Below are 24,100 nucleotides of genomic sequence, written 5' to 3'. Positions count from 1 at the left end.
ATTTGTGGAGTACCTGGGGGTGAATTTCCCACTCGTGAGTTTGCTGGTGATCTCGACTGAGGTTGTCTGCTAACTGATTGTGAATCCCTGGAATGCATTGAGCTATAAGGTAAATGTTGTTGTGAATTGCCCAATGCCAAATTTTTTGTGCTAGGAGGCAAAGTTGTGATGAGTGGGTTCCTCCTTCTTTGTTTAAGTAGTACATTGTTGTCATATTGTCTGTTCTGACAAGAATGTGTTTGTGAGCAAGAAGAGGTTGAAAGGCTCTTAGTGCTAGAGAGACAGCTAGAAGTTCTAAGTGATTTATGTGTAGCTGCTTCTGTTTGCTGTCCCATTGTCCCTGAATATTGTGATTGTTGAGGTGTGCTCCCCATCCAATCATCGATGCATCTGTTGTGAGAATGGCGTGAGGCACAGGGTCTCGAAAAGGCTGCCTTTTGTTTAAATTTGTGGCATTCCACCACTGAAGCTAATAGTGTGTTTGGCGGTCTATCAACACTAGATCTTGGAGATGACCCTGTGCCTGCGACCATTGTTTTGCAAGGCAGTGTTGTAAGGGCCGCCTGTGTAAACGTGCGTTTGGGACAATCGCGATGCATGATGCCATCATGCCTAGAAGTTTCATGACAAAACGGACAGTGTAGTACTGATTTGGTTGGATTTTTGGCAACATAGTATGGAACGACTGCACTCTTTGTGGGCTTGGACTTGCAAGCGCCTTCTGAGTGTTGAGTGTAGCTCCTAAGTACTGCTGAATTTGATATGGTTGTAGGTGTGATTTTTGGTAATTTATCGAGAACCCTAGTGTGTGTAGGGTATCTATTACATAACATGTGTGATGTTGACTCTGTTTTTGAGTGTTATCTTTTATTAGCCAATCGTCGAGATAAGGGAATTCATGCATATGTTGTCTCCTTATGTATGCTGCCACTACGGCAAGGCATTTTGTAAAGACTCTGGGGGCTGTTGTTATCCCGAAGGGTAAAACCTTGAATTGGTAATGTTTTCCTTGTATAACAAACCTGAGGTATTTTCTGTGAGCTGGATGGATGGGTATGTGAAAATACGCATCTTTTAAATCCAGTGTTGACATAAATTCTCCTTGTTGCAGCAATGGGTCTACATCTTGTAGTGTCACCATGTGAAAGTGTTCTGATCGGATGTAGAGGTTGAGAGTCCTGAGATCTAATATTTGCCTTAGCGTTTTGTCTTTCTTGGGAATAAGAAAGTACAGGGAGTAAACCCCTGTTCCTTTTTGATGATGCAGCACTAGTTCTATGGCTTGTTTGAGCAATAGTGCCTGTACCTCTGTTTGTAACATTGCAAGAGGTTGCGATGAACGTTTGTGCGCTTTTGGGGGTATGTCCGGAGGAAATTGTATGAACTCTATGCAGTAACCATGTTGGATAATGGATAGTACCCATGTGTCTGTTGTGATGTCTAACCATTGATTGTGGAACATTTTCAGTCTTCCTCCCACAGGGGAAGTGTGTTGAGGGAAGGTGATGACAAAGTCACTGTTTGTTGTTAGTGGCTTGCTTTGCGCATTGGAATTTCCCCTAGACTTGGGAAATTGTCCTCTGTAAGATCCCCAAAATCCCCCTCTTTGATATTGTGTTTGGTATGAGGGCTTGGATTGTGAGGTGGATGGCTCAGAGGGCTGTGGTCTGAAGCCTCCCCTTTATTGAGGCTTCCGAAATGTCCCTCTGTATTGTGATGAATAAAACGCTCCCATCGCTTTAGCAGTGTCGCCATCTTTTTTCATTTTATCTATGGCTGTGTCCACCTGTGTGCCGCACAATTGCTGTTGGTTAAAAGGCATGTTGAGGACCGCCTGTTGGATTTCAGGTTTAAAACCTGATGATCTGAGCCATGCACGCCGCCTAATGGTAACTGCTGTATTTATTGTCCTTGCGGCTGTATCAGCTGAGTCTAGCGCTGATCTTATCTGATTGTTTGTTATCGCTTGTCCCTCCTCTACTACCTGCTGTGTTCCTTGGGGAGATGTTGAATAATGTCAATGAGCCCTCTCGTATCTAGCAAGGAGGGCCTGTGAATTAGCTATGCGCCACTGATTGGCAGCCTGTGACGCCACCCTTTTCCCCGCAGCATCACATTTTTTGCTTTCCTTATCTGGAGGGGGTGCATCTCCAGCGGACTGCGAGTTAGCTCTTTTCCTTGCTGCGCTGACCACAACTGAATCAAGGGGTAGCTGTTGTGTGATATACACTGGGTCTGAGGGTGGTGGTTTGTACTTTTTTTCTACCCTTGGGGTAATAGCTCTTCCATAAACCGGATCCTGGAATATCTGCTGGGCATGTTTAAGCATACCTGGGAGCATGGGTAGGCTTTGGTATGTGGCGTGTGTTGAGGACAGTGTATTGAATAAAAAGTCGTCCTCTAGTGGTTCCGTGTGCATGCTTACGTTGTGGAAAGCTGCTGCCCTAGCTAAAACTTGTGTATAGGATGTGCTATCCTCACGTGGAGAGGGCTTAGATGGGTCGCACTCTGGGCTGTTATCTGATACAGGGTCATCATAATGATCCCATGGATCTGTGTCCTGATGTGACTGCATAGTGTGTGTAGGAGACTGTGCAGTGGGTGTAGCAGGTTAAGAGACAGTTCGTTGAGGAGAGTGAGGAGGACATTTCTCTCTTGGCACTTTAGCCATTGGCTGATCAGTGTCCAAACATCCATGAAAGGCCAGTTTTCTTTTAATTTTGAGGGAAGGTGCTGTGAGGATCTTGCCAGTGTCCTTATGGATCTGTATCCTGGCTTGTCTGACATCGAAATCCTCCATTTGCTGTAGTTCTTCCTCAAATCTATGGCTTTCTTTAAGCTGTTTTGAAAGTCCATGCTCCTCTGTGTATGACTGTCTTTTCGGATCCGAAGCTGGTTTCTTCGGCACCGAAAGGCCCGGGGTGGTAGTTGGCCTCGGTTCCGAAAGTGACTTTCGGGGTCTCGACTCGATGCCGTATGGTTTCAGAGCCTGTGTCAAGACTCGTGTCCGAAGACTTCAATGAGGGTGTGGCCTTTTTCGGTGCCGAAGGTGTTACTTGGTCACCGGTTGATTTTTTCCAGGTGGAGCCATGGCCTTCCGGCAGTGACGGCCCTGAGTCCTTATGTTTGGTCTTGGTCTGGGGCGGGGCAAGTGTACTCACATGCTGGCCTGCTGTCGGTGGTCGGTCGATGTCGGATTCTTCGGAATCGGAATCTTGAATGGAGATGGCAGTGTGAATCATCTCCTCTTCTTCCGCGTCGAGGTGTTCGGTGCTCTTGGACGCCATCTGTAACCTTCTCACTCTTCTGTCTCGCAGGGTCTTTTTGGAACAGAAGGATCTGCAGGCTTCACAAGTATCCTCTCAGTGATCTGGAGACAAACACAGATTACAGGCTCGATGTTGATCTGTGTAGGGAAACTTGGCGTGGCACCGAGGGCAGAATCTGAACGGGGTCCGGTCCATGAGGCTTCAACGCTTCTTGCGGTTGGGCCGACCAGGCCCAAGTTGGGCACGGGTGCCCCGAAGGGCAACCGAAGATGTGTGTTCGCCAGTACCGAGGTGTTGATGCTAGATGTGACGCGATCGAGAACAATACCGACGAATTTCGATGAATTATAAGTTTTTCCGACTCAAACAACCGGAGTGAAGAGGAACACGTCCGAACCCGATGGCGGAAAGAAAACAATCTAAGATGGAGTCGATGCCCATGCGCAATGGAGCCGAAAAGGAGGAGTCACTCGGTCCCGTGACTCGAAAAGACTTCTTCAAAGAAAAACAACTTGTAAAACTCCAAGCCCAACACTAGATGGCAGGACCTGTGCATAGCAGGTGTATCTGCAGCTACACATGCCACCGAACATATATACATACATAAATATATATTTGAAACTAGTTATTTCCAGACTGCCCCAACACCACCAAATAAAGAACCCTAAGGGAGAGGATGTGGTATAAGGGCCAGAGCTGGCGAATTTGGAGCTGAGGAACACGGTTCTAGTCTTGGCGCTGGCTCAACCCACTGTGATTCTGGGCAAATCACTTAATCCCCCCTTGCTACCATAAATGAATGTGTTCTTGTGTAATGTTACCGGTACTCACAAAAAGCTCTGTAATACTTTTGTATTGAGTTGGCCCCATATAAAACTGCAACAAAAAAAAAGAAAACGCTCCAATACCTTCGTGTCGACTTTGCACTGCATAAAACTGCAAAAAATATATAAAATAAGTAAGACCCCACAGATATCGCAAGAAAACAGCAAGATGCTTGAAAACGAGGCAGAAACAATATGCGGCCACGAGCATGAAGCATCAAGGCAAAAGAAAACAAGGGAGTACAGGGCTGACGGCCACGGTGGCACAGGAGTTAATAAGCGACAGTGGGAGGAGGGTGATTGGGTGTCGAGACAAGCAAGAATACGGTGTGGGGGAGTGTGATTTAAGAGCTATGGACAAAGCAGTAGGGTGCATGTACAATGCCCCCGAGCTGAGCATTGTAAGCACACTGACTCACAGGAGGAGGCAACAAAGGAACAAAAAAAAAATCCCCCAAAGAAAAGATAAACAGGACAAAGCGTAATTATGCAGTAATTAGTCCCTGCTCCGAAAAACAAAAACGAGGGACAAAAAAGTATGATTGACCCCTAGCAAGCAAGGATTTTTACACAACACTGAAATGAACAAATGAAATGGCTTTATCCCACAGAAGTAAGTATACTAAAAGTATACAAGAGGCCGTACGCTTACACTCAACCTGAAAACATCCTGTGAAGGAGGCCCCAAAGTTAACCAGTTATATGCACCTCCGGCAACTTGGCCCTTGATGAGTCTCGCGAGTGCCCTGTGGGTAGGTACAGTCTGAAACTTCACCCACACTGTTATGAGCCTTTAACTCCCAGCTCAAGGTGCAAGGGAGTCTTAGGAATGCACTCTCAACAAGGAAGGTTCATCTGCTGTGCCAAGGTAGCCTACTGTTCCATGCCTTGCATGGGTGCTCTGGGTGTCTCTTAGTACCTGCACTGGGGTAAACATAATGTTGTTGTTAAGTGGGAGAAATTCTTGTTGTGCATATTGAAAAGTGCTCCCAGTACATGAATACGAATCCAATTTAGGGTAAATAAGCTGTGAAGGATTCAACTCTGTTAACTCCTCTCGAAGGACCTCTTGACAAATTGTCATGGCTAGGATGCAGGCAAATGTATTCTGCTGGAAGGCATACTTTTAGCACAAAGACAAAAGTGATGAGAAAGCTACAGTTTGTGTGAAATCAAAAAACTTTTTCACTTTCCAAATACCTCACCTGGTAATTCCTGACTCCATCCCAGCATGCGGTCTGATTTGGCTGTCCCTTCAAATCTTCAATCCCAAACTGTCCAATCAAAAGGAAATGTGGTTAGTTGTGCAACAGCCAATTAGAGCCAGGACCTGGGCAGAGACATATTGGTAGTGAAGTCACACAAACATTTAAGTTATAGGTACCACCCCAAAAAATGTAAAAAATAAAAAAACATTAGCATAATTTAATTTAAAAAAAAGGTAACAGTTATCCCACGCACAACTGCTTGTACTATAAAAACCCAGAAGACTCCTTCTCTTGACTGATGGTTTATATTTCATGTCAGGAACTACACTATAATTATTTTTTTGTATAGGAAAATAGGACCCCTAGAAAAACCCATGTCCTAACGATGCTAGACATTTTACCTCCTAAAGCCCAATTCAATATAAAGATTGATGGCACAGGCCCTATCAGGATGCCTCGGCAAAAGTATATGTAACTGTTTAAAACATTTGTATATTAGTGAGAAGCATGTCCCTACTGTAGGCCAGTGTCTCTCTCTAATATGCACTCCTACTGGTGTGCCATCAGATATTTCTTTCAGCAGTTTTTTGCCTCGTAAACTGGATAAGTTTACTCCATTTTGATAAACTCATTCCTTTCTATTAATCCAACATTGACTTTAGTGTGGTATTATCTGTTTCTGTTCACGTCATTAGTGCAATGGCACTGTGTAGCACACAGTTGGCGAAAAGGAACATAATAACATTTCTGAGTGCCAGCAAGATTTGTGAACTTCTGTCTCCTTCCTCAGTGAAATCGTTACACATTTTTCAATCAAAATGCGATGGTCCTCTGAATTTATCTTTCTTTCTTGTCAAATATGCTTTCAAATTTTGATGGTTATCTGAGTATTATCCTTCCCAAACCCATTTTCTGACACCAAGAGGGACTTCTGTAATTTCTGTGTCAGAAGTGGGGCTCACATTTTAGCCATAGAAAAGCAAGCAAATTATTCAATAAGTTAACCTAACCCAAACCTTGATTGGTTGCTTCGCTGGTTCATATACTAAGGCTACTGCTTTGCAATCTTCTTCTTTCTCGCTTTTCTACACTCCTGAAGTGGAGGGCTATTCCATTGTCAGTAAATATTCCATGCTTTATCCTTGTCAAGGTATCAAGTAAGGCACGAATTACCCAGACAGTCTCTGCAATCCCAGCTATCACATCCAAACCTCAGTGCAACTTCAAAATTGCTGCATAAACAAATACCTCTCACAGGATTAACAACTGGAACAACAACCGAAGACAAAGGTGGTGAGACAATACAGGGTAAACATAAGGGGGATAGGAGCTGGAGCAGGGGTGTGCCATTAGAGGAGAAGTGGGAAACGGAAAACGGGGTGAAGTGGAGAGCGACAGCAAAGTAAAGTAAAAAAGTAAAGCAAAGTGAAACAAACTAGCTTCTTAATCTTCTTTAGACTACATTGCAAAGACGGTAAAGACTTGTGTTAAAGGGCTAAATACAAATGTGTGCGTGGATGGTAAATTTATTATAATCTATCTTAACGAAGTATACTTAGTATATTACGCACACAATCCTGCCACAACCTGGCCACCACCACAGGAAGTGAGCTCTGCAACAGAACGGAAGCGGCCCAATAACACTGGGTGCAGCCTACAGGTGTTTTAGTGGGGTTCAGCAGTGTGCTTCGCCCAGGGTCAGGGCTGTCACAGAAAGAGTGGGCCTGTCACTGTGATTAACAATTAAAGAACAGTAGTTCAGCCCCAAAATGAGGTCGGGTGTGAAAGACAAGTAACTACAAGAGTAAATAAGAGGAGAGGCCTGCAGAAGGGGCAAACATAAAAAAAAGCGAAGGCAAACTCCGCAAGGGAAAATATATCTCTAATATCACCCGTCACAAGAATGTTTGACAAAGTACTGAAAGTGCCAAAAAAAATAAACATTTTAAAGGAGCCAGTGGAAATAATCTTCTCTACTCCCAAGGACTTAAACGTACTCACTGCAACAATCACACCAATAAAATACAGCCCAGTACAAACGAATGAACAAAGGGGCGACGTAAGAGAGAATTCGCAGGGAAGTACTCTAAAAACAATTTTTTAAAATCAAGATGATGAAATTAAGGAGGAAAATTGAGATAGTGTGATGTTAGAGTGGGGGTCAGTTAGCGACACAGATCATTTATCAATCTTGCCAGAGTCACCGTTTCAGCAAAACAATAGAAGTGAGAATAAAATTCCCCTGTTGAGCAATGGACATCCAATGCCAGTAGAAGTTATTGTGGAGACTGATGGGAATAAGGCAGGGGAATTAAAGATACCAGCAATAAAACCAGAGAAAATGGATACAATTGAGATAATTGAAAGAGAAATGGAGGGTAACAACAAAGTAAGGGAAAATGTGAACCGTCCCAATATAACTCACTAGCAAAACAAATTCAACAGGAGAAGCAGGCCACACATCATATCTAAGAAAATTCAACAGATCAACAAAATGAGAGAGGGCATGCAGCTAAATGTATGGGAAATTATCTTTAAAATATCACAACTGACTCTCGAGGCATTGACATATCAATCGAATAAAATGGATGTCCAGATAGATCCATTGAACATAATGGCAACCTCGATATCAGGTATCGATCAGAAACTTGCGGATCTAAATAATCTGATTACTTGAGCACAAACCCTGGCAGCAACAGCAAATATTGAATGTGCATGTGCCCCAGTAGTGGACAAATTGAAACAAATCCCTGACTATTATAGAAGATTTTAAAACAAATAATCCATTAGAGCATGGGAAAACAGAGGAGGAATGGAATAAATGCTGTAACCAATGAGGGAAGATTCTGAAATAAAAAGGGAAGTTAATGAAGTAACAATAGAAGACAAAGAAGATGTTTCCAAAAATCTCAATATAAGAACTAACCATAACGATATGGGAACCAGTGAGATTAATATGTGTAATGTCAAACTAGAAATTCAGGAAAAAACCAATGTACCTGAGGTGCAAGTAAAAAACAGTGCACTAGAACAGGGAATGACAAAAAAAAACAGAGAAACAAATTGCATAAACAAATAAGTTCAGCAAAGTTAGAACTCCTACGTGTGAGTAAAAGACAGAAAAAATCAGTGACATGACACTGGAAAAGGTTTTACCGGAGACAGAACCAATAAAAATCTTTCCAATATTTCAAAAGCAGGAGGGGAACAATGAGGATAACGCTGTAAAGACCAAAGATGTAAAATTAACTAACAGAACAAGTTTTGTAAAAAAATACAATGAAGGCAGATCAGTCTCCTATCACAATGCCCCAAGTGATGGAGATAACACAGTCTCTAAACAGAGGTCCCAGGATCAAAGATAGCAGCAAGTCGAAGCTCCTAATAGTGTGTGAGCCACAGGAATTCTAGGAATCAACTATCAACACCAGCAGATAAACAGTGAGGTGAGTAACAAGGGAAGGAAATTGCACTCCCAGATACAAATGATTACAGGTACAGAGTGTAATGGGAAAATATATGATGTGCCGAATATTGGACTATGATGACGAAGGAAATAGGAAAAAGATTAAAGGAACTGGGAGTAACAGTCAAGTGAGAAACTCAACAGAAAAGGAAGACAGGAACTTTATCACCGAAAGCCCAAATGTATCAAACACGATAATCTTTACACCCATATAAAAGTCTAGCGGCTCACATGACATTTTGAATAGGGGTAATATATTAAATGTATTGCATGCAATCCTATTAGCTTCAAAATTAACATTGAATGATATTGTTTTAATTGAGTTTCTGGGTCATACCGAGGGGAGGGTGCAGGAAGCCACCATGGCTTCTTTTCAAAATAATTTACTGGCACTATCAGTAATGAGAGAAAAAGCTATCTTCGCAGCTTGGGGGATACAATTATCTTTTCCCCCCACAAGAGAGATGTATCCAGAACTGTTTGTGCTAGTAAAACTCAAAAATGTGACCCCACAAGATATGGGGGATATATTATACTCAGTTCTTAGATCCACTAGAGGAAGGATAGAAAAGCCTGAGGAGATTCAATATCCCCTGGGCCCAGAGGAAAAGGAAAGAGCCATACAAGTAAATGTAGGTTGGATAACTGAAGCACTAAATGGGAAATGTAGGACATGACCCAATGGGTATATGCGGCAAGTAGATGGTATGACATTCTATCCATTAGTTCATGGAACATCAACCGAGCACAAACTAAGTCGCAGAAGAAAGATTTAGGACCAGATGTATCAAAGGATGTACCATTCTGTGTCCATAGAAAAGGCTTCAGAACATATGGCCATTAGGCTTGTTGCTAAAAGGAAGTCAAATAATATGCCTCCAGGAAACATGGGCGATTGAAGCTTTTGATATAGTAGGGTATACGGGTCATTACAGACCGGCAGTTAAAACAAAAAATCAGGGCCGACCAAAAGGAGGCTTAGCAATCTTCACTGAAATAGCACTAAAAATTGAAGCACTCCAGGTACCCACAGAAAATAATAACATTCTGGTAATAAAACTGAATAACTGGATAGAACATACAAACACTCCATTATATATAATGAATGTGTATATTCCCCCAAATGCAAAAATAAAGTGTTCAATAGTATCTGTGCTATGTGATGTGATAATGGGCGTGTTACAGGAGCCAAATCTACCAGACATAATAATAACGGGGGATTTTAATATGGATATAATCCAGCAAGATTACATATGGTCAATTCTCCCCCAAATGAACAAGGAGCCTATGAGAAGAACATAAGATAAAAGGGCTAACTCCGTAATAAGGACCTGGAATCCCTAGTTATGAGAATCCTATAAGAAAGGTTTCAATCAGACAGCCCACCAGGGTGGACTTATTATTCGGCTACGGCATGCTCCCTAATAGATTTTACAATGGTAACACTAACTCTCTGGGATAGGATCAAATCCTTTAGCATAAATAAAACATCAAGTAGCGACCACGGACAACAAAGAATAGCGCTTTCAGCACAAGTACAGTATTACCAACAGGTACCCTTGTAGGTTGGGGAAGATACTACAATAAACTATTGAATGCTAATATGGTACAGTAAATTGAACGTCCAAATAAAGGAGTTAGCTGAAAGATTAGTAAATGAAGTGTAGTAAGCAGATAAGGTAATAAAGTCGAACAGTGGGGGAATTTTCTTAACAGAATAGTAGAAAAAGGAGCAGCAAATACGCCCCACAAGTGCCCTAGAGGAAGGTTAGTGCAGGGAATCAGGGGTAGAATAAAACTATCAATTTCTGTTCAGAAATTATGGAAAAAACGGCAAAAGAATATTAGGAACGATCCACAAAATAGAGCTCTACGTCATACCTTCCTTAAATTAAATAAGAGCTTGCAAAGACTGGTCTGGGAAGAAAAAAGGGAAGTAAATTATCATTTTTGGGCCAAGATGCTATATTTAGCGAAAAAAAAGAATGCAAGGCAGTTCTGGAAAGTTGTAAATAGAATAAACCACCCACAAAGACCAGTAGTTAATACCAATATAGCAGAACAGACATGGATAGAATTTTTAAAAGAATTATTTAAATCATCATCATTTGGGATGCGAGAAGAAAAACCTATAATTGAGAACATCAGGAAGTGGGGTTTAGAAACCAAAGACTTTGTTATAAATAGCTTCCCGCATAAAATAAAGAAAATAGTATTAATTTCCAGGAAATATGGTGCCCCAGGACCAAATGGGCTTCCTCAAGCCTTGTACTCATCATATATAGCTCTATGGATACCAGTACCAGCTACAGTATATAACTGTGTGCTACAGCAGCAGATAGCGCCAGATTCATGGCGGGGTTCTATAATAAACCCCATATATAAGAAAGGTAAACAGGAATGTACCTGAAAACTACTGTTTGATAACGCTCCAAGATATAGAAGCAAATTATTTTGCTAGTCTATTACGGAGTGAATTGCGTTAATGGGCAACAGATAGAAAGATTGTCCCACTAAACCAAACCGATTTACACAAGGAGTAGGAACAGAAATTAATATTTTAGCATTGTCATTGTTAATGGACAAACAAATCCCTAAGAAGCTACCAATGTACCTCTGTTTTGTCGATTTTAAATCAGCTTTCGACTCAGAGAATCAAAATTTACTTTGGAGAAAACTTACAGCATTGGGTATTCCATCCGGTCTTCTCAAGGCTTTTCAGCTACTGTATACTGACTTAAGGATATGGTTTGGGGACGGGTCTGTCTTGTCAAGAAAAATATATACCTTTCATGGACTAAAGCAAGACTGTGTCCCGGCACCCTATCTTTTTAATTTGTTTCTAGCAGACCTCTCGACATGAACTAAAAATAGTAAACTCACATGCACCAAGACTAGGCCCAATGTCTATATCAAATCTGCTTTACACAGACAATGTTGTTCTTATAAGCCAAACACAGATTGGGCTACAAAGATTAGTGGGAAGGTGATCAGATTACTCGAAGGAAAACGGGCTTAAAGTAAAGTTAAAAAAGACCAAGCTAATGGAATGAAGCCAGAGGATAAATAAGAAGCATAGATGGTTCCTGAATGGAGAACAGGTGGAGCTAGTTCAATCCTATCGCTCTTTGGGAGTACTGTTTGATGAACAGGGATGCTTTATCCAACAGGGAGGAGTTAAAAAGGAAACACTGCACGTAGCACTTTCAACCCTAAAAAGAACACTGAATGGCCCTAGTATTCTATCACTATTAAAGGTGATATCAGCCAAATTGGCACCTATCTTAACGTATGGGAGTGTTGCACTGCATGGGTGCAATGCAATATGTCTAAATACAAGTACAATAAGAACATATGGTCAGCTATTTGGCTTACCACCAAACGCATCGCCGGCACAAATACGCTTGGGGTTTGGGTTAGTAAACCAGACAATAGCCAGAAACGGGGTCTACACGAAAATCTGGTACAGAATATAAACAAACAAGAGGAATAATCTGTGCCAGGTTTTGTGGCAAGAACTTCAAAGAAATAGCGGGCATCCAGCCGCGCTCTGCTTGGATATAGCAATAAAGGACTTGGGATTGCATGAAAGTTGGGAAAGTGACCTATCTGTAGCATGTTTTAAAAGAGTAGTAAAAAGTACCTTGAAGAGGCTATCTTTACTGAAAGATAAAGAAACCCTATTGAAAAGACCACATGCATGGGTGGTGTTAAATGATTATAAGCTCCTTCGACATCAGCTCTATTTTAAAGTAGGCTGGTACCCTGTCCTAAAAATAGAATTTTTGCATTTTCAATTAGGGAAGCTGTCAGGTGATGACAACAATTACACCAGAGGGAGGGTGAGCACAAACAAGAGTTGTAGGTTATGCAAAAATGGGAAGAGGAATTTGATACACCTCTTATGTCTGTGCCCACTCTTGAGTACAAGAAAGAAAATGCTTGCTAAAATCGCTTCTTAATCAACGTGATATAAGGACAAGCAGTAATAGCATACCTAAAACCAGGAGTTCCAATCTTGATTTCCCGTATGGTGACATAAAGGGGGCAGAGAAGAAAGTTCTAGTAAATTAGTGAATAGAATCTATGCTAACAGTAGGGGACAATATGAGATAGGGAAATATGAACTAATTGCTGCACGGGATTCGATAAAGATTGAGGTCATGTGTAAAATCTGCCTTTTAAACCGTATTTTCTTTTAAGAGTTGTAATATTTATGCATTTTATATGGCAATATTGTGATTTTATATTGGTAACATACGGCATATTTTTGTAATAGTTTTTATTAACTGTACAATAAAGATTTATTCATTCCTTCAAATAAGGCTACCATTTTGGTTGCTCTCCCTGACTTTAGCAAGCATATTGAATGCTAGGATGCCAGACAAACACAAAGCTCCAATTGGTAAAGTTGTGCTGAGAAATAGCTTCAGCTCTTATTATTATATTATATAATACACATGAATACAGAAACAGTGTCCTTTCCATGAACACGTACAGATGTAACAGAAAACATATCTTTAGTTTACTATCTAACATTTTGTTGGGGAGTAAAGGTTTCTTGCATGGTGATGGACGTGCACCTCTGCCATGAGTGCCCTAGTTGTAATGATGTCTGGGTCCCTAATGCTGATTTTTGTTGTCCAGGGCGAACACCAAAAATGCGTGTGTTCCATGACATAGATCCCCCTCACAGTTTGCTGTGTTTTTGGACTGGGGGGGGCACCCAATGCACTACCTTCATAAATGTGAAAGGCTACTGCCTTTACCAGGAGTTACGCAGTGCGGTGATAACAGCATACCACGTAGTGAGTGATGAGTTAGAGTGAACAGAGCTTTTTTTTACCTGTGTCACTGGAGTGAGGCCTACAGGCTCATTCATTCAATTCTGCTGCTGTGTGCTTAACTCACCCTTGGCCTACATTGTTTTGGTATGGAGTTCTGCGCAGTACAAGTGTGGTACATGTGTCTGGATGTGTGTGTGCCTGTGGGTGGTACACAACTGGGATAATGCAGTATGTGTATATTATATGCGTGTGCTGGGTTGGGTGTATGTGTGCCTGTGATTGCTAATATACATGTAAGACTGAGTTCCATTTTGTGAGATCCTGGGCTGACTGGAGGAACATGAGAAAAGGTGGTAGAGGAATCCACACAGACAGATTAATGGATTGCTTCATTCCTGGAAGCTGAGTGGGACACATTGAAGACAGGGAGAGCAGGCTCTTCAGTACTCTAAAAGGGGTGCACTTTGATTAAGAGAGAGGTCAATGGGAAGGGGCCTGGGCACATCTCAGGAAGGAGATGGGGTTGATAAGAGAATCATGAAGAGTGGAGGCCCTGGGTAAACCTTTAAATACACATAACTTTGGCAGACATCCAGGTGTGAAACTCTAGTCACTCCCATGGCCTGTGTTGTGGGGCTGTCAAATTTGGAGTCGCTGTTGCCTCGACAGACTGCTTTCTGGAGGAAGGGCAGAGGGGAGGGCACTTAAAAAGAAAGCAGGTCTTGAGCAAAAACTTCAAAGACTCATACTCTAAATCACAAGATTACAAGAAGGGGAGCTTGAGACCCCCCCAGTTTGTCAACTGTTAAGCAGTCAGTCAGGCTATGCGGGGAGGAGAAGCTCTGCAAGACTTCTGACTGTAACCAGGATTAGGGGCCAAGGCCAGCTAGTCTCTCAGCTAGGTAAGGGGGCATCACCCAGGAATTTCAAGACAACCTGCCGCAGAGCACCAGTGCTTGCCTGCTTACCAAGACCAGTGTGCCCTGTGAGGAAAGGAGAGCGTTGGATGTCCAGTCGGGAATCCTGGCAGTTGGATTCCTGTAGCGGGCGGTGAGGAGATGGCTGCTGCACCAATCTGGTTGTTGTCCATGTGCAGGGAAAAGTCAGCAACACCTGTGTGTAGAGGAAAGTCTATGACCCCCATTTACTGGAGGAGGGCTGCAGAGAAGCAAGCCATGAGTGTTGCTGCACCAATCGGGTCATCGTTCATGTGCAGGTTGGAAGTCGGCGACCCATTTTTGCAGGGGGATCAGGATGATGAGCCCTGCCATGCAGATCAGGCCATAGCCCATGTGAAGAGCTAGGTCGACGACCCTGTATGCCAAGTGGGGCCGCCGTGAAGAATGCTGCCAGAAGAACAGTGAACCCTGTATGCCAGGAGAGGCCACTGAGACAAGGCAAGGCATGTGGTCTGTTAGAGACTGACGGAGGATGAAGCAGACTGCTGTGGTGAACAGGATGGTCCCAAGCCCCAAGTGAGGACCAGGACCACGTGTGAGGAACTCGAGAACACCTAACCAAAGTGCTCCTGGGCTGCATGTGAAAGAGTTAGTGGAGGCAGACGCTGCAGATTCAGCTTCCACAAAGGGGCACATTTAGAGACTCCAGATGCTCAGATAGTGCTGGTGTGGGTAAGACTGACTTACAGTGCCACACTGCCTCAGGGGATTTTTCCTGCTAGATGGCGCTTTAGCACTGGTGCACTTCTGACTTTAATGGAGAGTCAGAGTGGGACTCCTGAGACTCGGGCTACTAGTGGGGCTTAACCTGAGTGTCTCCTATAGTAGATGGGAGAGAGAGCGAGGGGGGAGTAAGACTCGGGGACCTGCCTGTGAAACACTAGAGCTCTGACTTCAGGGCACTGTGTGTACTGTTTGTGAATGTCGCATTTTAATTTGTGTTTCTATATAATACTCCTTTTTTCATAAAAGCAAGTATTTGACTGGACAGTCATTTATTGCTGCTGCTGAGTGTGTTTTGAGTCGTGAGCCTGTGTTCACCCCCGGTCTCTACCTCCCCCTGAGAAGCCTTGAACTGATAAACCAGGGATACCACTGAAAGTAAAGTGTGAAAGGGGAACTTGGCCCAGGAGCATAGGACCCATAGTAGGTCGAGCCCCAGGACATCAGAAGTAAAACGTCTCAAACCCTACAGTTTGGCCCAGCAGCTCTACTTGCCTTGTAGCTCTCTGAACGGGGTTCTGACACTTTAATTGACTTAACTACAAACACATATCATCGCCTACATCCATTGGCTGACAAGCAGTAGTGTCTATGTGGCTATGAGTCTCAACTTATCTCCCTCCTCGTTCCCTTTTCCTTCCCCTCCTTGTGTTCCGAATGACATTTGCTCCTGCGTATTGTGAGACAGGACGCCCCACTGCTTTGTCTGAGAGTCTTTGCATTATTGAGTTGGAGGTGTGTATATCCTCCTGCTACGGGGGAGTTAGGAAAGATTCCCAAGTGTAAAATGCGGCGATATGGGGTTTACAAGTTTGCTTAATTAGTTGAATTGACCAGTTAAGATATTTGTTTGGGGACCATTCTGTGTCATAAGACTTCTGGCTTTGTTGGAGGTATTTAGTGATTCGCTCCATTGGTGCCCCAAGTGGAACACTCAACTGAGTGTCATAGTGGTAACAAGGAATGGGGTGGGGAGGGGGGTTTCATGATGTGATTGAGAATAATGTCTTTAGTGTCAGAAAAGGGGTTTATAGATGGGTATAATATGGGGTAATATTGAGATAAGCATGAAAATCTGAAAGCGCGTTTGACAAGTAAGAAAGCTAAATTCAGAGGACTATCACATTTTGATTGAGAAATGTGTAACGATTCCACAGAGGAGGGAGACTGAAGTTCATGAATCTTGCTGGCACTCAGGAATATGTTGTTATTATGTACCTTGTAACCAACTGTGTGCTACACGATGTCATTGCACTAATAACGTGAACAGAAACAGATAATACCACACTAAAGTCAATGTTGGATTAATAGGAAGGAATGAGTTTATCAAAATGAAGTTAACTTATCCAGTTTAAGAGGCAAAAAGCTTCTGAAAGAAATATCTGATGGCACACTAGTAGGAGTGCTTATTAGAGGGAGACACTGGCCTACAGTAGGGACATGCTTTTCACAAAGTCAGAAATCCAATGATATTTCAGGTTTCAGCAAACACGTGAGATAGCTCATTGAAATCCTACTTAATTTCCTCATTCTGGATGACGAAACACTCCCATTAGAATAATAACAGACACAAAATACTCGGCAATACACAATGGGTGATCAGTCCGGTTACCTGAAACAGAGGCCATCATAATTCAAAGTAAAACAGAGCCTCTTTTTCATGCGTCCAGTTACCAAAGTAAGCCCATTTGCGCATCAGGTTTGAGTTCAACTGCAAAGTAGCACTCTGCCCCAGTATTGTTTGCATGTAGTCTGTTTATTCAGTTTTGGAGTTCAACCTTCTGGAGAGTTCTGAACTATTACTCCCCCAACACACCCCAAACCACCACACACAGACACGCACACACAGAATGTATGTAAGATCTGCGGCAGCAGTCAAGATTTACAATTAGCATGATATTGACAACTCGCTCTATAAGCATCTGAGAGAAAGTGCCTCACATCTCTTGCAAAGCAGAGGGAAGTTACTAGCGAAAAATGTACAAATAAGATGAGCTACAAAACTTAGTTTCACATTTCCAGAAGGCCACATGGATTTTAACTTTATTCTATAATAATTTGTTGCCAAATGTCAGAAGGTTGGTTACAGATAGAGCAAACAATTGATAAAGATATGAGAATATATATATATATTTTAAAAGTGCAGGATCTTTAGATTATGTATGTAGTATAATACTGCAATGCATCGCCTAACCTTAACTTCACAGGGACATACATGATTTGTCACCTTAATAAAACAACTGAGTAGAAGGGGTAATTTATCTAGCTTGCTGGTAGTCAACTTGCCCTGGCACATTCTTAATTTCCCCAGCCCTTGGAACACTATGGCTACTGGTTAAACGTGTCTGACATTTGTCCCAGAGGGTCAAGTCTCTGTTAGTTCCAGGAAATTCTTGTTTGTATTAATAATTAAAGTTATGTGAAAATGCGCCACATGTATATCCTGAAAATGTGGCATGGATTCAGATACGATAGACCAGCTTGACATACTTTTCATTACTTAAAGGAGCAAAGGCCCTCATTACAACCCTGGCGGTAAATACCGCTTACATCCGTGCTGAAGGCCGCCAACATACCATGGCAGTGGCGGAATTCCGCTACAGGTATTACGACCCACATCTCGGAATCTGCCACAATACAGACACCCACACAAGTCCGCCACACCAAAGGTCAGTGATAAACTGGCGATACCAAAACCTACACCGTCACGCCAATAGGAATATGCCCACACAATCACGACCCAAGAATCAACGCGGCAGTCTTTCAACCGCAGTAATCCATTGGCGGTACACACCAGCGTGCTCAAAATACACACACATTTACAAAACACAACCACATTGGACAATTCGAAATACACACACCTGATACACATACACACACCACACCCACACACTCACACCACTATAAAACACCCACCCACATTACCCACAAACCCTTACAACGACATTTGTTTGAAAAAGCTGATAGACAGAATAGCAAACACAACACCAGCAACCACAGGCACACAACACCATCACTCATACAACATCCACGCACCTCACACAACACACCCCAACACAACACATCACACAGCACAACAAACAGCACCTCACACATCACCCACACATCATGGCACCTCAAAGACACCCCAGGTTTTCTGAGGAGGAGCTCAGGGTCATGGTGGAGGAAATCATCCGGGCAGAGCCACAGCTTTTCGGATCACAGGTGCAGCACAGCTCCATTGCTAGGAAGATGGAGCTATGGCGGAGAATCGTCTACAGGGTCAACGCAGTGGGACAGCATCCAAGAACACGGGATGACATCAGGAAGAGGTGAAACGACCTACGGGGGAAGGTGCGGTCAGTGGTATCCAGACACCAGATTGCTGTACAGAGGACGTTCGGTGGACCCCCACCTCCTCCCCCACAACTAAACACAAGGGGGGAGCAAGTCTTGGCAATACTGCATCCTGAGGGCCTCGCAGGAGTAGCAGGAGGACTGGACTCTGGCAAGTCAGATCTTATTTACCATATCCCCCCACCCCACCTGCATGCCAAAGACATACCCCCAACCTCACCCTCACCCCCATCACTCCAACACCTCACATATGCCCCACTATCACAATCCAGTAATCCCAATACCAAGGCCCTTCATGCAACACCTATGCATGGACCCCCATCACCAAAGCATGTCCAGTACAGATACCCACACAGAACCCAAACCAACCATCACAAAAGGGCAAACACAATAATGCAAGCACAGGAGTAGAGTACCTCTACTCTACTCCTGTGCTTGCATTATTGTGTTTGCCCTTTTGTACCTCACCCAATGCAGAAGATGGCACACACAGATACTAAAACTATGCATTTACACCCCAACAGGACCCATACCCAACGTCACCGGACAGGAGGTGCCAGACATATCCAGTCCCCCCACAGAAGAGGCCCACAGTGATGACAGCAGTTCTGCACGCCTGGATCAAGATGACCAGCCCGGCCCACCAGGGACCTCTGGACAGTCGGTACCACTGCCACAAGCCACCACAGCCCCTCGCCCCTCAGGAAACACCACCAGAGCACCCACCCAGCGGGCCCATGCCACTGTCCCCCGGACACGTCAATCAGCAGTGTGTCCACCACTACAGGGACCCCAGGCAAACCCACCAACCCAAGACAATCAGGGACCTGGGGTCAGTGGCAGTGGGCACACGGTTCAGGGGAAAGAGGCACAGGACAACAGGGAAGCTGGGAGGACTGCTGTGCGACAGGGGGAGGACAGGCCCAGGGAACCGACCCTCCATGAGACACTCTCAAACATCATGGGAGCATACCACCATTCCCAGGAGACCATGGACACGGTACTGGCCAAGTTTCAGGAGACCCAGCGGCTGCAGGAGGAACACTACCTTGGGATCAGGGAGGACTTGAAGTCCATTAAAACCACCCTGGTCACCATTGCAGGGGTGCTGGCAGACCTGGCCAACATCATGAAGGACACAGTGGCACACAAACGGGTCCCTGACACTAGCCTGGACGATGTACAGCCCTCCACCTCCGCCGGCGCTAGTGGACAGGATGCACTGTCACTGGAACAACAGGCCACCAGCACCCCACCCCCTGCAGAGGGAGAACCACCCCGCAAACGGTCCCTGAGATCCAGGAAAAAGACAGAGAACATTGCCAAGACCTCCGCCAGGAAATAAGACCCTCCTGAATATCACCCTTCTGTCCCACTTTGTCACCCTGTCCACCTTAAACTGCCATTGCTCCCCTTCCTATGACCCCATGGACAATGCACCTGTGAGACCAAGAGACTGAACTCCACCATGGACATTCCTCCACCATCACCCCAGCCCATTGCACATCCCCCTCCACTTATTAGCACAGAAATAAACACACTTGAATCACAAATCAATCTGGAGTCAGTCTGTACTTTCACAAATGTGTAATTGCAACCTCTCAGAAATATAGCAATGATACATGATCACATACCAATGTTACATAGTAGTTGGTCAGCAGTAAACATAGCAGAGGGCACAAAGTGGGACCCAGATCTGTGAAATGGAAAGCCAAAGTGACATGTCAGGGTCCATACGCAGAGGTAAAAAGGCAGATTTATGCTAGGTCCTACAATAGTATGAGATGTGGGAAGCAGTTCCATCCTCTTACCTGTGTCTCACTGGAAGTATTGGATGATGATTTTGTTACGGTTGTCTACATCTTCTTCTTCTGCCTCCTCTTCTTCACTGTCTACAGGCTCCACAGCTGCCACAAGACCACCATCAAGCCCATCCTCCTGCAGAAAAGGCACCTGGCGTCGCAAAGCCAGGTTGTGCAACATACAGCATGCCACGATGATCTGGCACATCTTCTTCGGTGAGTAGTATAGGGATCCACCTGTCAGATGGAGGCACCGGAATCTGGCCTTCAGGAGGCCGAAGGTGCGCTCTATTATCCTCCTAGTTGGCCATGTGCCTCATTGTAGCGTTCCTCTGCCCTTGTCCTGGGATTCCTCACTGGGGTCAGTAGCCATGACAGGTTGGGGTAACCAGAGTCACCTGCAAATATCGAGTGACAACTGTTAGACATCCTCCAAACATTAGGGAATCTTCCATACCCAGACACCTATTCATACTGTGTGGGGACCTTGGGCTCACCTATTAGCCACACACAGTGCCTCTGGAGTTGCCCCATCACATAAGGGATGCTGCTATTCCTCAAAATGTAAGCGTCATGCACAGAGCCTGGATACTTGACATTCACATGGGAGATGTACTAGTCTGCCAAACACACCATCTGCACATTCATAGAATGGTAGCTTTTCCGGTTTCTGTACACCTGTTCATTTCTGCGGGGGGGGGGGCGGACAAATGCCACATGTGTACCATCAATGGCACCAATGATGTTGGGGATATTTCCCAGAGCATAAAAGTCACCTTTCACTGTGGGCAGATCCTCCACCTGAGGGAAAACGATGTAGCTGTGCATGTGTTTCAGCAGGGCAGATAACACTCTGGACAACAGGTTAGAGAACATTGGCTGTGACATCCCTGATGCCATGGCTACTGTTTAGAAAAAGACCCACATGCCAGGAAATGGAGCATTGACAGGACCTGCACTAGAGGGGGGATTCCTGTGGGATGGCAAATAGCTGACATCAGGTCTGGCTCCAACTGGGCACACAGTTCCTGGATTGTTGCACAATCAAGTCTAAGTGATAATGATGTGTCTGTCTTCCATTGTCGACAGGTCCACCAGGGGTCTGTACACCGGAGGATGCCGCCATCTAATCACCTGCCCCAGCGGACGTGCCCTATGGAGGAGAAGGGTGAGCAGAGGGTCATACACTACATAGTTTTCACAAGGCTGTTTAGCACAATTGTTAAATTATCGCTATGTGCCTTTGTCTGTCCGTATTACTGGCCTAAATAGGTGTGACGCAGTTAGTTGGCCTGCCATGTGGCCCCCTGAAATGGTGGCTGCCTGACCTGTAAGGTGGGACAAGGGGAAATGAGGTAACTTTGTTGGCGTTGTGCAGCGTCGCGGTAGGCGGTAGAAGACCGCTGCGCAATTCAGCATTGGTTATCATTGGACCCTTTGGGTTCCAGGAGCCAATGACGATGTACGCCGGCGGTGACGGTACGCACCGCCGCGGACGTGATCACCATTTTCTATCTATTCCCTCACTTGATACCCGACCTTCAAAAGGAGAGGACCTACACTGCAAGTGCTGCTGTAACCTGTGTCTGGAAGCGACAATGGCTACAGTGTCTGGGGAAAGGCCCTCTGCCTTCACTGCGGGGGAGTTGGAGAAAGTGGTGGATGGGGTCCTCCCCCCAGTACACGCTACTCTACGGTCCTCCAGACAAACAGGTGAGTGAACCGTGTGCATGGTGGATGGGACATGATTGTATGGAGTGTCGTGGATGGAAAAGACGGGGGGAGGGGCAGGCCAGCATGTGAGGATGGTGAGTGTATGTTTTTATGAGACAGGGTGGGAGGTTTGTGTCCAATGTGTGAGAAGAACTGTACGGGAAAGAAACATCCTTTTTAACCTCCCTATTCCTCTAGGTCAGCGCCCACCAGAAGAAGGTTCCCACACATCCCACAGGCACTCACACAAGCACCATCCCCATGCAGACACACCATCATCCGCTGCCTCCACTGTGTCCCCCTCCTCCATGTCCTCCTCCTCCCTCCCTGTCTCGTCTCCACTCACACCTGCATGCACTGCATCTTCATTGACTACCTCCATCACCAGCACGCCCATCACCACACACTGCTCACGTGCAATCACCACCCCCACTACCATGCACACATCCCCTGTGTCCTCTCCCAGTGTGTCTGTGAGCCCTTCTCCCAAACTACACAAACGCAGGCACACACCCACCCAACAGCCATCCACCTCACAACAGCCTCCGGCCCATGCACCTTCACCCAAATTCAGCAGACGTACACCTCCTATAACCACTACCTCTTCTTCCACACCCAAACCCCCTCCATCTTCCCATCCCAGTGTGTCTAAGAAACTCTTCCTGGCTAACATTGACCTCTTCCCTCCACCTCCCCCCCGTCCTTCCGCTAGGGCCAGGCTGTCCAGGTCCCAGCCCAGCACCTCAGCCACCAAATCATCCAGAACAGAAGTCGCAGCAAGTTCGGTCACATTGTGGGCGGCACCCATCAGGGAAGCCAATATGCCACCTAGCGAGGCCAAGGATCAGCCCATTCCGCCACCTACCAAGGTGAAGAAGGTGCCCACATGCCAGAGGGAGAAGCCGCACCAACCACCAAGCAAGGGCTCCTCCAAGCCAAAAGGGGACAGTGCCAAGGGACCAGCAGCGACATCAAAGGTGGGGAAGGTAAACAAGGCGAAGGGCAAGTCTCGACAGGGCACGGATGCTCCGCTTGAGGGACCAGAGTCACCCCTTCTGTCAACCAGAACATCAACCTGTACGGCGGTGGACACCGCCACCTACACCGCCACTGGCACTGCCACCTGCACGTCTGCTGCCTCAGCTTCAGTCCCCAGCATTATCCCCAGTGGGCAGCCGTCCGAGGCTGTAGGAGACGTCCTGCTATCTCCCTCCACAGGTGCTGACACATGCACCACCGCCAGCACCTCCGCCATAGACAACGCCGCCACCACCGCCACCAGCCCCGCGACTTGCTCAGGCAGTGCCACCACAGCTGACATGGCTATGATCCCCAGTGGGCAGCCGTCCGAGGCTTCAGAAGACGTCTTGGACCCTGCACAGCGTACATGAGGCACGACACCCAGCACTGTTTGTACGTGCAGGTGGCAGGCGAAGTCGCAACAGGGTGGAGTGTGTCTCTGCCTCCATGGAGTATCATGCTACCTGTTCCCAGGCAATCCCGTGGCACACACACCCAGGTGAGGGAATGGGACCTGCCACACTGCATGGGAAGCACTCTGGGCACAATACCCCCTCCAGAACCAGTGGAGAATCACATCCACTACCCCAGTCCTTGGCAGGATGAAGCACTCTGGGCACAGAGCCCCCTCCAGAACCAGTGGAGAATCATATCCACTCACCTGATCCTTGGAAGGATGAAGCACTCTGGGCACAATGCCCCCTCCAGAACAAATGGAGAAAAGCATCCACTACCCCAGTCCTTGGCAGGATGAAGCACTCTGGGCACAATGCCCCCTCACGGAACCAGTGGAGAAAAGCATCCACTAACACAGTCCTTGGCAGGATGAAGCACTCTGGGCACAATGCCCCCTCCAGAACCAGTGGAGAAAAGCATCCACTAACAGTCCTTGGCAGGATGAAGCACTCTGGGCACAATGCCCCCTCCAGAACCAGTGGAGAAAAGCATCCACTAACACAGTCCTTGGCAGGATGATGCACTCTGGGCACAATG

At 45.4% G+C, this 24,100-nt stretch overlaps 1 protein-coding gene across 2 annotated transcripts in view; it reads right to left on the bottom strand.

Moving 5' to 3' along the window:
* Positions 1 to 24,100, bottom strand: part of THYN1 (thymocyte nuclear protein 1) — a 191,985-nt gene that overhangs the window by 56,680 nt on the left and 111,205 nt on the right. Inside the window, exon 4 of one of the 2 annotated variants that reach the window (XM_069224449.1) lies at positions 5,299 to 5,367. The exons of the other annotated variant lie outside the window; for it this stretch is intronic. Within the exon in view, the coding sequence (XP_069080550.1) occupies positions 5,299 to 5,367 (69 nt within the window). The remainder of the gene's footprint in view (positions 1 to 5,298; positions 5,368 to 24,100) is intronic. 2 annotated transcript variants of the gene reach the window in all.

Source organism: Pleurodeles waltl, chromosome 3_1, assembly GCF_031143425.1.
Source record: "Pleurodeles waltl isolate 20211129_DDA chromosome 3_1, aPleWal1.hap1.20221129, whole genome shotgun sequence".
Taxonomy (NCBI): Eukaryota; Metazoa; Chordata; class Amphibia; order Caudata; family Salamandridae; genus Pleurodeles; species Pleurodeles waltl.
This window is presented reverse-complemented; position numbering and strand designations above follow the sequence as displayed.